The sequence below is a fragment of the Sinohyriopsis cumingii genome, unplaced genomic scaffold (genome assembly GCF_028554795.1).
Source record: "Sinohyriopsis cumingii isolate HCF-2022 unplaced genomic scaffold, ASM2855479v2 utg001851l, whole genome shotgun sequence".
Lineage (NCBI taxonomy): Eukaryota > Metazoa > Mollusca > Bivalvia > Unionida > Unionidae > Sinohyriopsis > Sinohyriopsis cumingii.
The window spans coordinates 448,130-465,144 of record NW_028316071.1 but is presented as its reverse complement, the minus strand read 5'-3'; the positions used below and the strand labels follow the sequence as shown (position 1 = coordinate 465,144).

General features: G+C 31.5%; 1 protein-coding gene across 1 annotated transcript; it reads right to left on the bottom strand.

The window, feature by feature from the left end:
* Positions 1-462: 462 nt before the first annotated feature.
* LOC149771450 (vitellogenin-6-like) lies at positions 463-16,695 on the bottom strand. The gene is made up of 9 exons (XM_089948435.1): positions 16,599-16,695; positions 14,222-14,245; positions 12,782-12,930; positions 11,649-11,800; positions 8,126-8,324; positions 3,344-3,520; positions 2,555-2,700; positions 1,183-1,384; positions 463-639 (listed from the first exon to the last, which is right to left on the bottom strand). Exons 1-9 carry the CDS (start codon positions 16,642-16,644, stop codon positions 478-480), a joined length of 1,257 nt encoding a protein of 418 aa, XP_089804561.1. The 5' UTR covers positions 16,645-16,695; the 3' UTR covers positions 463-477.
* Positions 16,696-17,015: the final 320 nt, after the last annotated feature.

Below are 17,015 nucleotides of genomic sequence, written 5' to 3'. Positions count from 1 at the left end.
ACTGAATACAAAGGATCCTTATTTGTCCAATGCATATTATAATACTTTTGAAAGAAAATATAATATCATGGAAAGAAAAATATAATATTAGGAAAGAAACTGTAATATCATGCAAAGAAATAAGTAATATTAGCCTTTCCAATACCTATCATCAATCATGGCGCTCATGTGTCATACTTTTTTCTTTTATTCACTCAGCAATACGTCCATTTGTTGAAAAAGTGCATACTGTAGGACACCCAAGTTCAACATCAAACAGCCATATTTTTCACCTTTTTGATATTTTGTAATTATTAATTTTCCTGAGATTTAGCTTAGGTAAAATATAAAAAAATCAGGTAGACTTACCACATATGTGTATAACGTATCTACATTGGTACTGTTATTTTAATGAACTTTCCAATTGATTTGAAAACTCTAAGTTCAGTTACATAAATGAAGAAAATGCAAATGGCACAAAGGTTTTCATATGAATGCTTACCCTTCAAATGACTCAGAGCCAAATTCATTCACTAAATCTACAAGAGTTTGCCTGCTGGTCATCTTCATAAATCTCTTCAATTCCATATACACTATACCTGCCTCTTCTTTCACCTCTTCATTAGTGAATTCCTTGTATACTCTCAAAAGATCCTTGATCTAAAATACAAGGAATTAATGTTTTTTTTCTCTCAAAGTTAATGTTATTATGCATTACTGTACCAGAGAGTTAGAGAGACAGTGGATTACTTGTTATAGTGGTATCTGGATAAACAAAAGTACAATACAACCACCCCCAAAACATAAATAGTCTAGATAAAAACAAAGAGATTGCTTAATTTTATTTTTAAAGGGAGATGAAAAAACATTCTCACCCCATTCAAAGTATGACAGAATGGAGTTCTTAAGACCAAAAAGAATTGTCACTATTTTATGTTGCATTAACATTGACAGTAGAAGTTCCAATTTTTACCTTCTCCATATTTCCCAACTTGAAGAATCTACACAATTAATGAAGTAATTATCTGATTCCTACTAGTTTTAAATGAATCTTTATTTTTATGAAAATTAAACTACAAATTTCTCCTTGATCATTAGGAAAAATAAAATGGAACTTAAGAAAATAAACATAAAAAGTTTTATGTCCAGCAATCTCCATGCAAGATACTTGATCAAGACTTGCAGAAAACAAATCAAAATTACTTTATCGTAGATAAATCTCTGGTCAAAGTAAGGATATCCCTCAGTGAGGTCAGAATCATCAGGAACAAGTGAGGAAGGATTCCAGGATTGCTTCTTTTTCTCAGGCATGTCAGCAACCAAACCACTCTCCTGAGTCTTGGGTGATTGGGGGCTAGAGATCTGCTCCTCAATGTTCTTTGAGTCACTGAACACCAATGTCTGACTGCAAGGTCACATTATATATATATATATATATATATATATATATATATATATATATATATATATATATATATATATATATATATATATATATATATATATATATATATATATATATATATATATATATATATATATAATGAAGATATTTCCTCCTGTGTAAAATAATTTTCACTACAAGAAGCAATAAACTAAAAGAAGCATTCAACCATGCAGTTGGTAATATAATAGTTACTGGCATATGGAAACTATGACTTTATCTTTCTCATAAAGTTCTTCTGTATCCATGAAGCAGGGTCACATCTCCATTTAATCTTCAGTTTTCTCAATTCATCACTTATGCATATATATATATATATATATTCACAGTTGAGTGCCCTGACCAAATAAGTAAAACAGAAATGCCCATTGGAAAAGAACTGTTCTGTTCCACTTTTGAAAAGTGGTATATAATAATTCACATTACATGAGTAAGTATAATATAATAATAAGTATAATATAATAATAAGTATAATATAATAATAAGTATAATATAATAATAAGTGGTATGTACTTTTTGAAAAGTGGTATATAATAATTCACACTACATGAGTAAGTATTCTTATTTAATAAAATAATTAATATATAAGTTATTTGATTTGAGATTTAATATATTTATTGTATTGATTAAAGAATACATGTACACTGTATACTGCTGTTCTTTAATTATCATACGAAATACCTGGCACAATTAATATTCTGCATTCATCTAACTTAGGCACTGAGTAATGCTAAAGCACGTTCTATGTCTTCTAATTCCTCTTACAGAGGAAACCTAATTCCCAGGTCGAGTTTATTTGTGAAAAGTTTGAGTATTGTTTCTGTATGATTATCAAGTAAGCATAAGTCACTGCATAAAGTGAACATTTGCACAATTGATTATCCAGGCACATTTTATAAAATGTAAAACTTGATAACAGTTTCCTTGTTAAAACAATGTTTTTTTATTTAAGCAGGGGTCCCATTTATGCAAAATTGTGGACTATAAATTAAACTTTTCAGGCAGAATAACCCAGTAAAAACAAACCAATGTATCAGTTTCATGCAATACTGACTTATTAATACCACATAATAATGCTCTGGAAATATATCCCTAATATGCCCTGATTAAGTAAATTCTAAATTAAGTTACTTTATGAATGTAACAAAACTTCCGCCCAGTTCACTGTAGGCAGTAAATGAGTGTACGCTCTCTCCAACAGCACCAAGAATCAGAAATTGATGAGATGTTCCCTGGACAGAGTAGCGAACTTGTGACTGACTGCTCATTGGATCAAACTGAAATTGCAAAATTTCATGAAGTTACAAATGAAGGTAACATACATTAACCTCCTAATAATCGCAACACTTTTGATCCGCTTCATAACCTAGAAATTCAAATTAACAAATCTCTACCCCTTCCCAAAAAGAGAAGAGAAAATCTGTGCCCAGAGGCATGTATTCTTGTTCAGGGATAAAGACATCAACAAAAACAAATTTAAGATGCAGGTACTTTACTGTGTTCACAAATATTAAGCTGGAAATTTCTATAGAGAATAAATTTTAAAAATATGTAAGGTGGCAGGTCTTGCTGTTTTGAACAAAATTTTGGTGTTAAAATATTTGCTATAATTTTGGGATCTTGAAATATCTGATTAGGTATAGTCTACATCTAAAAAAGCTTGGTTAAACTAAATCATGTGGAGCTTTTTGCTGAAAATAAATTCATGCCTTAATCCTTCCATGATATTTGCATATTGATATATGATTTCAAGAACACAATAAATAACAAAAACAACAATAATGAAATGATGATGATGATAAAGACATAAACAGTGAGAAAGACTGGTTTGTGAAGCATATATTACTGCTGATAAAATCTGTGCAAAGAAAAATAATGACAATAAATGAATGATAGTACTATCTATTACTGATATCTTACTTTCTTCTCCAGACATTCATAGCAATTATCATAACTGAAGATGGAGTGCAGGTAGTAGGGCCTGATCAAGCAATTATTGTAGTTGCGGACCTTGGTCAAAAACAAACCCTCGTTTTCATTAGTGAATTTACCTGGGTCCAACATGTAGGTGGTTTCACATTCACCTGCAACACTTTCCTGTAAAATTAACATGACCAATGTTAGTTATGTAAATGAAAATTTAATGGAATTGCTAAATAAAGGGTTGTTTTTTTAATAAATAAAATTGCAGTCTAAGTGGAAAAAATATCTTTTAGGAAATGAATGTACTTTCTCTTCCTATTTCCTGCCATGATTTAGTTATTTGATTTGACAATTTTAGTTTCTGCTGTTTAATCATTAAGCCAGAAACACACAAAAAGGTATTATACCATGTTCATGGATACATTTTTGGTACAAGAAATAGAACTCAAAAGAACCTAAATTTAAATTTGTTCTCATATTTAATAAGTACATTTCAGTTATAAATGACTTAGTTCCTAGCAATTCAAAAAGATTGTTTAATATATATTGAAACTGTACCTGTTTGTTTCCTATCTCAGAGAGATAATCAATGGTGCCAATGCTGAAGTTAATTTTATATTTACCTAAAACCATTTAGATTTTTCTCATTATATATTGCAGTCCATGAATTATGAACTGCAACTTAATTTTTTATCTCTTCCATTCATTACCAAATTAGTTTTTTCTTCAATTTTATCAATTTTATCTATTTTTGTTGATGAACAAATCCAGCATTTAAAAAATTTCCCTGATGAATATTTGCATTAATACAATATGTAATGTGTAGTTATAGCTTAATTTACGTTAGTTCAAAAACAATGATCGGTATGTTATAAGTGAAATATTAACTATGGTGGATCAGAAAGTAGATAACGAGGAAAATCATTTTTTTAGGATCTTGTTCCCAATACCACTCTGCCAATATTTTAACTCCTCTATTATTCTGAACACAAACCTTGAAATAGTCATACCAATGAGTGTATAAATATTGCAATATTCAAGCCAATGTCTACACTTTGGTGAAAACGTCAATTTTACATACAGGAAATTTCAAAAAAAATGAATAAATGAATAAGAATTATTCCTTTAAGATTAATTTTATTTGTCTGCATGATCATCTTAACTGTAGCCTGAAATGTAAAATTTGTTGTGATTGCTTTTTTACACCTTGCTGGTGATGCAAATAAAACATAACTGTAATGAACTGACAAGTGGTCAGATGAAAGATGATAATTCAGAGGGCTTACAAAGATTTAAGTGGCAGGAAAAATACCTGAAATAATTCGACTATCATATCATACTATTACAAACTACTGAACAGGTTTTACAAAAAGGGATACATAGAAAATTTTGATAAACAAGACAAAAAATTACAAGCAAAATGGTTGATCATGTCCTTTCTTCTCTTGTTTATTCCAATTTTCTGACAATTGTATTCAATCTTTGCAGGACCTGTCCATGCATTTGAATGTATCAGTGTTCTTTTCTCTGAGAGCACTGTTGACAGAAGATTAAAGAGTTTAGGAAGCAAAGAAAGATTTCTCATTAGTATCTTAAATCATATATTTCATACATTAAAGAAAGATAAACTGGACAGTTGAAAACCAACATTCCAGATTAAGTTTTACCAATGAAATAAACATTACTTTGGACAAAATTGAAAGTATATGTTTGGAAAAAACATGATGAACAATATCAACCTGAGCATTCAGTTCTGTACATTGCACAATTTGCCATTCAAGAATATTTCAGCAATGTTTTATTCAGGTATGTCCTACATTAGTTAAAAATCTGACCTCATTGGATGGTAACAATGACTCTGACAAGTACACCAGCAACTTTTATGAAAATAAGTCGCAAAATGTTTCTAAATGGGGAACAGACATTCCAGGAAGATAAACAGCAAGTGTGTGATTCTTGGAGGACAAAACTGTGAAAGAATTTTGTTTTTAAAACACTGAATCATTATACAAATGATCACAGATCCTGGACTTCAATATTAAAAAGATTATAGGTAATTAAATCCAAGCATGAAACTATAGGAATGGTGAGCAATTTGCTGAAGTAAGTATTCCCCTGCTTTCCCCTACCCCATGACGGATATGTGTCCATAATAAAAAAGAGCCTGTGGGCTACATCTGGTCTGCATCCTGGATTTATCTGGTTAATTTTACATCTATGGTCTGCCTTGGAAGAATCTCCACATGTCTGATATTCAATCTGTTTCACAACAATCCGATAAACATTGCAAGATTAGCTGCATTTGCACAAAAATTAGCAGGCTGCTGAAAATGAAAATGTCTTACAAAAGCCAAGGAACCACAAGGATTTGTTAAAACATGTTCATCTTTATATAATGACCACATGATGAACCAAGTTTCACAGTGATCCATAAAAAGCTGCAAGACTACTTTCGATTCACAATATTCTATCTAATACTGTATTCAACTGTGAGACACAAAAGGCAATAAATCAAACAATAATTGTGAAGACAAAGTAATTTGTAAATATGGACATCTTAAAGTGATAGCCTTAACATCTACAAAGTTTCATGGTGACAACTGTGAGACAAGTTGTGTTCACAAAATTCTGTCATACATTAAATAATTCACAAGCACAAAAGTGCAATAACTCTAATAAAAATGCAGGAGAATAAATATTTCTCAATTTGTATGTCTTCAGGTGATGATCTCAATGTTTTCCAAATGTTGTCATTGTGATCGAATGAAGTATGTGAGACTAGTTGTGTTCAGCATATTCTGTCGAAATATGTTAAAATGTTCTATCGAGATCCTGTAACTGTGATACAATGGAACTTCCCAAAGTGTAAAAGTTTCTATTTGCCTTCCCTCGACCTTTAATTGTTCTGTTGATAAAACAACCTATTCAGTGACAAATGCCCATTAACTTCTAATTTGTTATTTTATATTGTTAATTATTAAAGGTTTTAAATTTGCCTTTTTAACAATTTATCCAATTTTTATATTTTACTTTTGTTTTCTTTTAATTTTTCCATTTTTTTAATTGTTGACAATTTCAAGTGAAAAATAAAATAGAGAAATGGGCAACAGAAACAAGGAGTCACCCAAATCCTCATCTCAGCCAAAATGTTTGTTAGGAATCAGAAGGTTTCTGGAGTTTTTTTTTCTTCTATGTTACCAAGATATCCATTATTTCTTTAGGAGTTTGCTCCAGAAACAAAAGTGTGAATGATAGAGGGACAGAGTGTTCACAAATATGCACAAAAATAATAAGACTGAAGAATTTATAACATTAAAGGCACATCAAGACCACTAGTCTAATATGTGCACAAGCTTCATAGAGATATCTTGATCGATTGGCTGAAAAATTATGAATAGCAAAAGTACACCAACACCAATAGGCAAATGTGTGTACTAAATTTCATGCAGATATCTTAAACTGTTTTGGAGTTTTGCCTGGAGCTTTCTTTTGGAGAAATGACAGTATGGAGAAAGGCTGGATTACAAAAACATTACAAATATTAAAAATGAAGAATTATGAAAAGCAAACGGTATATCTTGATCACCAGCCCAATATGTGTGAAAGGTTTCATACAAATATCTTAAATGGTTTTGAAGCTTTGCAACTGGAACCATAAATGAGAATGATATCTGGATGACCAAACAAATGCACAAAAGAATTAAAATATTGACATGAAAGAATTGTGAAAAGCAAACTGCAAATTTAAACCACTAGTCTAATAAGTGTACCAAATTTCACAGAGATATCTGAAACAATTTTGCCCAGTTATTACTTGTGAGAACAACAGATGGGTGGTTAGACCAAAACCTTAAAAATACTGACACTAAAGAATTGTACAAATTGAAGACACATTCACACCATTAGTTTAATATGTGAACAAATATCATAGAGATATCTCTAATGGCTCTGGACTTTGCCTCTAGCAACAATAGTCAATAATAGATGGATGCACATAAACATTAAACATATTTCAACTGAAGACTTATGATTAGCTCAAGATGCTGGACCACTAGCTTCACATCTGGCAAAGTTTCAAGAAATATCTTAGGATGTTTTGGGACCTTTGTACCAGAAATAAGTGTCTAAATGATGGAACAGACAAAGGGGAAAAAATGTTACGAATATTTAAACTGAAGAATTGTGAATAGAAAAAGAACATCTACAGAACTAGTCTGATATGTGTACCAAGTTTCAAAGAGATATCTTTAATAGTTTTGGAGTTTTGCCACAGAAACCAAAATATGATAATGAACTGACACAAATGACACAAGGTACATTTTTATTATATTTATATATGTGTATAAGGTTTCACAGAAATACCTTGAATGATTTTGGAGTTTTTATCAAAAAGAAAAGTGTAAATGATGGGTAGATATATCAAAAAGCCAATGGATTAAAACATACATATTGAAACTGAAATTTTTAATCGCAAACATTACATTGAAACCATGAGTCTAATAAATGTATTGAATTTCACTGAATTGTATTAAATAGTTTTGGAGTCTTCCTGCAGAATCTATGAATAAGGATGGGGAAACAAATGGACAAAAAATTGACAAGATTGAAACAAACAAACTCTGAAAAGGAAATGGCACATTTGAATCACCAGTGTAATATGTGTACCAATTTCCATGGAGTTATCTCGAACATCTTTGCAGTTATGCTCTAGTAATGAAAATATGACAGACACATATGCCAGCATCATTGGGCATACAAACTGTAACATTTGATAATTACCTCCATAACTCGGTAGAACTTTTTCCCAGTGCCAACACTGCTATCGCTGTTGCTGCTTCGGATGCTGGCCTGAGCCTCGAATGACTGGCGTTCATTGAAGTTGATCTCAAACAAGCTCAGGAAACCCTTTTTAAAGTTAACGGACCAATAGGGATCATCCTTTTCTGTCTTAATGTCACTCACATGACCACGAATGTAACTGAAAAAAAGACTTCAACTGCTGAACAATCATATTTTCTTTTGATATATCTTTTAGTTAAGGTACACAGTCTCTATGGAATGTTTCCTGAATAAGAATAAGAACAAAAACAATAATAATGATAATGACTTTATTTAAAGAGTGTCACACAATTAGTTGCATGGAACTGATCCTTCTTGTAACCCTCTGCATTATTTACAAGTACATAGTTGCACATACACTAATAGTAACCAAAAAAGCACTGTTCATGAACTACATGTATATATGGCAACAACAAACAAAATTTGATAAGAACCTGTTTTGACAAGGTACTATGTGTATATACAGTGCAAAAATAGTGAGACAACAAAGTGGAAGATTTAAGAATTTTTACTTTAAGTATTTGTCAAATGAAACAGGTTCCAGTTTTAATCTATTCAAGTATATTATAATTAAATGCCTTTATATATGTACTTCCTTTCATTTTCTTTGAGATTATGCATCAAAATTTGTGTCCTTGAGTATTGAAAAAGTTTTTAAAAGAGTTCTCTGTTTTTTGCTTTTGCATTTGGGACGTTATTTAGGATGATCTGCAAGCTCTTTTTTTGCAAGCAGAGTAATATATTAAACTGCCAATTCTCATTTTGCTTTTCTTACCTACACTACTACTACTAATAATAATAATAATAAAAATAATAACCATTTCAGGGTTCTAAATAAACACTTACTGTTGGGTTTTAATGCTTGGAATTTAAATTTTGAATCATTTTTGATCCATGAAATTTCCAGCCTGTACATTTTTATTATTTGGTTCAGAGCATCAGTTCTATTTACCTTTGATTCATCTTTGAGACAATTCTTGCCATGTGCATACTGTCTATAACAAATCACTGCTTGATGTAGACTAGTGTTTACTCCTAATTAGACAATATCACACCTATGCAATATCCATATGAACTGGGAAAAGCTAACAGATTGCTGAGTGCACACTTAGGTGTGCATAATTGAATAAAGGTTAGATTGTTCTGAGATTATCTTTGACATTAATGATAGAAGAATCAGTTATGACTTTACTGAATTAAGGTTTGATCCAATGTCAGAGTTTATTTGGTTTCCCCTCAAAATACATGTAATTCTAATAGTGGCAGGACAAAAATACAATTTCAATGGCCATCTTCTGCACAAACCATTCATAGGTGAAATCTATCTTACTGCTTTTGAGAAATAAAAGATTATTATTATTATTATTATTATTATTATTATTATAAGACCCAAAAATGAGTACATTTTATTTTTGTCTCATGCTCAGAAATAACCTGCCAGAGATTATCATTAATTCTGACCCTCAGACTCCAAGAAATAGAAAATTAGTAATAATTCTGATGAGATGGAGAATAAATCTCCTAAAGTTGTAAGAAATCTCTAGCATCAGATTACTGAACCAATCAGGAACAACACCAGCTATGAACTCGTGACCCAAAAATAAAGGACTCTTGAGATTTTCGTTTGAGATTTTGGTCTCAAGGATTAAAAGAATCTTCAGCTTTAAAATCTACTGAGAATCCTGCATTCTATTTCAAAAAGGTGATACAACTAATCCTCTTTGTGCCCTCTAAAATTTGCATATTTACATACATATTACATATGCACAAACGATAAAAAAGGCACATACAACTCTTGATTGTTTCAAGTGAAAAAAATTATATAAAAATATGCAAGTTTATATTAATCCACCACCATCACACACACACAAGCAAGTAATAATATGCTAAATTTAGATGCGAACTTAATCAATAGAAAATGTTCTTAGAACATGCTCTAGCTAGGTATATACAGAACAAAGGTGGTGAGGCATCTGTGTGTAAGTTTGGAGAATCTGCAAATATTTGTGACAGTAGTGTCTCCCCAAATAACATTATTGTAGTCTATGTATGGATGTATAAATAAATTGTATTAACCAATGATTGGTTAATAAATAATGGCCTTATCTTATGTAAAAGTCATATGACTTGGGTATGTTGACTCCACTGCAAATTGTCAACCACCACCTTATGAATTTTGTCCTGAATAATCATTGACAGAAAAATTTCATTGAGTTGGAGATTCAAATAGTCTTATACTATTCTGTTTTATTTTGCTCCTAGCAGTCATAAATACTTTCATCAAATCTGAGTTTAGTTCCATGTCATTTTCCTTACACCAAGAATCTAATCCAATTAAGGTTATCTGAAGGGACACCTACATCTCTGATTTTAACTGCTTGAAATCTGATACAGTAATATGGTCTCTTTGTTAGTTTTCTAAACCAATCGTTTAAAGAATCATCACATGTTCAATTTATTTATCAGAATATGATAATCAATAATACACATTATTAATTAGTATTGATCCAACTAACGTTCTTTGATCTAAGGCAGGAATCCACATACAGTTTATAACAATTCTGCATATGTGATAAAATCAAGCAAAGGTAAATGCTGAAAGTTCTGTATTTATTATGTGAAAACATTAAGTGTATCAGAATGTTTTGACTGAAAAGAATGAATTTCATTTATTCCAAACAAAGTTCAACACTGCATGGTTGAAATGTTAAGCCCAATACTATCTTAATTAAGACCAAGCTTCCACTACATAAAAATTTGCTGAAAATATTAGAGCATTTAAAAATAGACATCGTGAGCATGTATGGTGTTTCTCAAAGGTAATGGAATTTAGTATTTTAATACTAAACATATTAAAATAAACAGTAATTATTGCTATCTTCATATCATGTGCATTGTTACACTCTCCTTAAGAGGGTCTCAAGGGAAAATAGTTCTGATTAATGAGTCACCCTATATAAATAAAGCCTTATTATTATTATTATTATTATTATTATTATTATTATTAAAATGGCAGGACAAACATATGAAGCTAGAACCATTGGGTTATTATAATTTAAAGGATCAATTTCATCATATTCTCAGTATTTGTAAAATATGTGTGTGTGTGTGTGCAATGGATCTAATGTGTTGACAATTATACATTAGAGTGTTTGTGTTGCTAGAAATTGTGAGTGAGACTGAAGTAAAATGGATTGAGTTTGTGAACCCATGTACTTTTGGGCAAGAATAGTTTTGAGTCATATGTCCCTGACATGTAGTCTTGAAAATTGTTAAACATTGTATGCCAATATTGCATCAGCCAACAGAAAAAGTTAATTGACAGGGTATGGCAGTTTGAAGATAGTGTAGTTGTGGGAAATTTAAGTACAACCAAACAGCTTTAATTGATAGTATTGTCAATGGAATGTACCGGTATGAGCTTTTATATCCACAGGTTTAACAAAAGCAATTTATTACATACTTAAACTCAACAGGCTTGGAAAGCTCTACAACAAAGTTGTCCACTTCAGGCTCTGTTATTTCCTCAAACAGATTGTCAGGAAGCATCTGCGAAGTGGGGTCATACTCCTCAAACACCAGGCCATTCCTCTTGTACAAATGGATGTTGGTCATCTGGAGAAGCAGAGAAAATGTATCAGGATTTAATTTCAGAAATATTTTTCAGATCGTAATATTCAGATGCAAATGCATGATGCAGATCTGCCATCACATAATGTGCATATCTGGGTGCCTGCAGTTTGTATGGACTAATTATAAGGACAAACAACATAGACCCTGATCTGCTAACTCTATTATGTGATGACAGATAATGGTCTGTGTTGTTTGCAGTTGGTCTCCTTAAAAATTGCATGAAAATGTCAAGACAAAAAAATCTTAATTTTCATACAATATTTAATAAAGTATAGAAAAGCATTATGAGATGGTTCATCTTTCTTTTTTATTTGAAACCCAAACAATCGAAATAGATAACGCTTTATGGGACTCAACCATTCATTTTCTGAAGGAGGTGACCTAGGATTTCTCTTATGTCAGGATTATCATTTTTACCTCAATATATATTTTTTCAACTAATCTAATGGATATAATACACTATTTATTTTCTATAAATCACAGCAAGTATTTTTTGCAAGCCATCAGAGGGCAAGAAATTAAAAACAAAATTCTAAAACTTAATGGTCAGTCCCTAAAGACTTTACTCAAGCAATGAAAATGCAGTATAAAATGTTATCTGACTGATAATCACTTTCTTTTCTGAGAAAATCCATACAAGTAAATCTAGTACTATCAGTCATCAATTATAATTGTTTAAAAAATTCTAGACCTACTAATTTACCTGTGTTTAATCTTCATGTAACTGAGAACAGCATACACCTGACAGGTCTGCCATTGAAAAATTGACTAGCTGATCAGTGTCTGTAGTATTTATTGGAAAATGCATTAAAAACCAAGAGCATGGACCTTGATTTGCAGAGGCATTATGCAATGACAGATCTAGGTGTATGTATGGTTATTGTGATTTGGTGCTCATTATATTTAAACAAATGAGCTATCCTAGTACAAAATTTTAAACAAAAAGATGAATACACTTCTCACCTTCATGGTGACCTGGCTGAGAGACAACTTATACTGCAATACGGCATTGCATTTGATCTTCAATCCAGAGTACATCCTAGAGCCATGGGGTAGTCCAGTCAGAACCTGTCCTTCATATTCATATATGTACTCCTTTCCAACCTGATAGGCTACAAAATGGAGACAGGAAAAAATAATTTATAAGTATATATCATGCAGTGTGTGTGTGTGTGTCTGTGTGTGTGTGTGTGTGTGTGTACAATCATGACAGTACTCGTGCAATGTAAGTTAAGGGAGCAAGAAAAGGCATAAAAAACAAAGAGTGCACAATCCTTAAAAGAGAAAGTCTGGTTTGACTGCACTATTACAAAAAATATCAAAGGACTTCTCAGATGGAACATCAAGGAATTCAACTCAGGTCAAAAAGCTTGCCTCCATTAGTTGCCTCTGGAAGCCAAGCTGACTAAAATGATATAACTTTTCTCTGACACAAATTGCATGAATAAAATATATAAAATAAAATGAAAGTCAGGTATATACATTCAGCAGATGCCAGTGTATGTACTTACAAATAAATTAAAACTTCATTAACTCAAATATCACTCAAACTACCCTAATCATTCAGATGTGTGGAAATGTCCCAGTATGAAACTATTCAGTTGCATATGTAACTAACACACTAACACAGAGTCTCAAATACATGGTCCATGGAGTTATTTCCTGCAGCCAGCAACAACATTCATAATTTGCAAAATAATTGTAATTAATAATGCCAATTTTTTCTTCACAGCCAGCCAAAATTTGATTGTTACATCACTTACTTCTTGTTAACATCACCTGTGAATCTTTTATATGAGCCTCTTTCACTGTATGAAAATGTTTCAGTGATGCCAATTTACCTCATGTGGTCCTCATGTAGATTTGAGTATGAGACCCCTTCTCTAACACAACATTTGGGCTCAGAGAGTTTTGAACTTTCAAAGTTATCTATATGTACAAGGTCAATCAGATGAAAAACTCTAACTTCTTGGACATTGATTGCCACCGTATAAAGGCCAATAGGTTGAAAAGCAACAACTTCTTGGACATTGATTGTCATCGTGCAAATTCCAATCGGTTGAAAAGCACTAACTTAATTTGGACATTGATTCTCATTGACTTTAAAAATATATACGTAACTGTAATATTTCATGATCATAACTGACTTATCATTTTTTAAATGCGATCAGATTGATAACTCTTCTTGGCTAATAATGTTACAGGTTTATTAATTAAAAACATGTTAATATCATTTATTGTCAACAGTATTTTCCCCCAAATTATGACTTAATCATGATTGCATAGTTTCGATTAAAAATAGTGCATTACAGTACTATAAAATGTCTATAAATAAACAATGGGACATTATTCACAAAATAAGTTAATTTGTGAAAAGCGATAAAACAAAACATTTTTACTTACAATTCACAGAACTGGATTGACTCGCTGCAATTGAAGAGAAGTAATTATGAACATTTTAAATAATGTTCATAGTATAACTTTGATGATATGATAACAGATGGACAATTGTATATTCAGACCTTATTATTTAGCTAAATGTTTCATTTTTGTAACATAAAAGAATTCATGGTAAAATCTAGCAAGAAAAACCTGTCAAACAAGAGAAGAATGCATTTAAGCCCCAAAAAATCTAACATCTTTACAGAAATGCCATAGACACTTACTCATAAGTTGAGTCAAACTGCAAAAAGATCCTGATGTCCATAGCATAATGAGTCTGCAGACAGGGTACATGTTATTTGTTTGACTGATTACTCCTAACAAACTGCACAGACCCAGATCTTCTGGCGCATTAAGCGACAGCAGATCTGGGTCTGTGCTGTTTGCAGTTGAACTCAAATATCAAGTGTGTACTTTTGGTACTAATTTCTCTCACGACTTTTTATTTCAAACATTACAATGAAATCAAGCAAATTATTTATGTTTTCAAAACAGAACATTGTTGAGAAAGAAAACATATACTTTCATGACTTTCATCTACTGGGACTGACATTTATTTTTAGTGGACATATTACTGGTTTCCAAAAAGAAGCACTGATGGAAATTAAAAATAATAAATAAATTAAAATGTTTTTGCCTAATCTTTTCTTTTTCAAATTACCGTGGACATTTTGGAATGGAAAACAGCCATGCAGAGCTAACAATTTTCCTCGAGATGCACAACAAACTAACCCCCATGATTCAGTTATCAATATAAAGAAAATTATAGTACTTTAAGCATCTCCAGGGTTAAACACACTTCTTATTATATAACAAGGAGTACTGTTGGAGAAAATCATGGAAATAGATTATCTTTAAATTTCAAACCCTGACAAAAAAGTGAAACTCAGGAATGGAAGCTATAGTTTCTTAATGAAAATGACATGATGACATGACCATATAATAAGAAGTAGCAATATCAAGAATGTCAGTATAGTCATCAAGGCAGCCATTTTTGCAGATTAGAAAAGCATCATTTTAACATAGGACAACTAAATACTGCATACAGAGTGTTTTTTTTGTTCTTGTTGGTTTTTCTTTTTAGTTTCAGTATGAACATACATTCAGCAGATATAGCATTTTCAAGGTTTTTCAAATTGGAGGGTCACACTGGTATCATTTCCATGTAGGATCAAAATGCAAAGTGTTTTGATGAAAACGTACCCATGTCAATTCAACCATCTTTATAAGATGGTCCCCATGGATCAACACCATGATTATTTAGGACCAAGAAGTCATGTCAGTATGACCATATGTTCAGAAGCTATAACAAGATTTTCAAAATGGATACCATGGTAGCAATATTGGAGTTCTGTACAATAACTTTTCATTTCTAGTCAACTACATAATATGAGCAATATTTTAGTGAAAATCACATGTTGCTATCATTTTCAGGATAAGTAGTAATAATGCCATTTTTAAGTTGGCTAACATGGAGACCAAATTCAATGTCCAAGGAGTACCATACTTTTATTTAGGACCAAGTAAACCTTGGCATGTGTGAAGTTCATAGCAATCCTGCCATTAGTTTATGAGGTGTGGCAATAACAAACTTGTGATAATGGACAGACAAATGATATAAGAGTCACAACAGGCTGTCACATAACCTCATCTGGAGTTCAAAATTTAAATTCTGCATCATAGGAACACAACGTTACAGAATAAAAACTCATAAAGTAAAATTCATAAAGGCAATGAATAGTATTTTTTCAACTTGAAACAACAAAAATTTCAAATTCAATAATTTATTTAGTCTGTTCATTTGAGACATAGGGCCTTCATTGCCCAAATCTTCTCAGAATTTTCCATTATAGTAACATTTTCATTAAAAGTACAAGGTTCAAGTAGCAATGAACAAATTTGGCAATCAGATTTAAAAAGGTCAGATTTCACAAATATCAAGTCAGAAATATGTTTGAAAAAGCAGTGGCCAAGGTGAACAAAAAATGTAGTCATATGAAATGTTCTGAATATACCTGTTGAAAATATAAACATGGCCTACAATCTGATTCAAAACGTTCATTTACATGTACCTTTCGAAACATCTTTCGATTTCTCTTTTAAAGTGTTTTTTAAGCATTTAAATGTGTGCATTTTTACATTTAAGATAAAAGTTCAAACAAATCTAATGTTCACAACATGAAAGTAGTCAAATTTCACACTTAAAAAACTAAAACCCTCTTAAAAAGTGTTTAAATTTGATCTTTTTTTTAAAAAAAGCATAACACTTTTTAAACAAGCAAATTAAGTCGAAAATTCTAAGTTTGAGCTGTATAAAATGGAGAAAAAGTCAACCTACCTGCCAAGCCCACCACAAGGGCTCCTGTCAGAAGCAGGAGCATCATTGATACTGTCACACTTTGTGTAAGGATCAGAACTGGAACCCATCTCTTTATATCCACCAAAAACTGACCTAAGCAGTCTATTTAGGTCATGATTACAGCTGACTCCACATTTATTGCATAGTCAACTGTCAAACAACAACAGAAAACTGAGGACTGTTGACAAACGTATGTAACATCATAAAGGTCAGTATTGACATAGGCTGTGCAGATCCAGGGGAATGGTCTAATGAATGGGTTCAGATCTGGTTCAGTTCAAAACACTTAAATATCAGCAGTTTCTTACTATCTACTGCAGTGCACATGTGCTCAAAGTTTCTTTTGACAATTTTCTACCTCTATTTATTCCATTTTATTTTGTGATAAATTGTAAC

What these genes read in the sequence shown, in the direction of transcription:
- LOC149771450 (XM_089948435.1), bottom strand. Translation starts at nt 16,644, where the DNA reads ATGATGCTCCTGCTTCTGACAGGAGCCCTTGTGGTGGGCTTGGCAG. An exon ending in TCAATCCAGTTCTGTGAATT is followed by an intron (nt 12,931 to 14,221) that starts GTAAGTAAAAAT and finishes TCCATTTTGTAG; the next exon opens with CCTATCAGGTTGGAAAGGAG. An exon ending in TCCAAGCCTGTTGAGTTTAA is followed by an intron (nt 8,325 to 11,648) that starts GTATGTAATAAA and finishes TCTTTTTTTCAG; the next exon opens with TTACATTCGTGGTCATGTGA.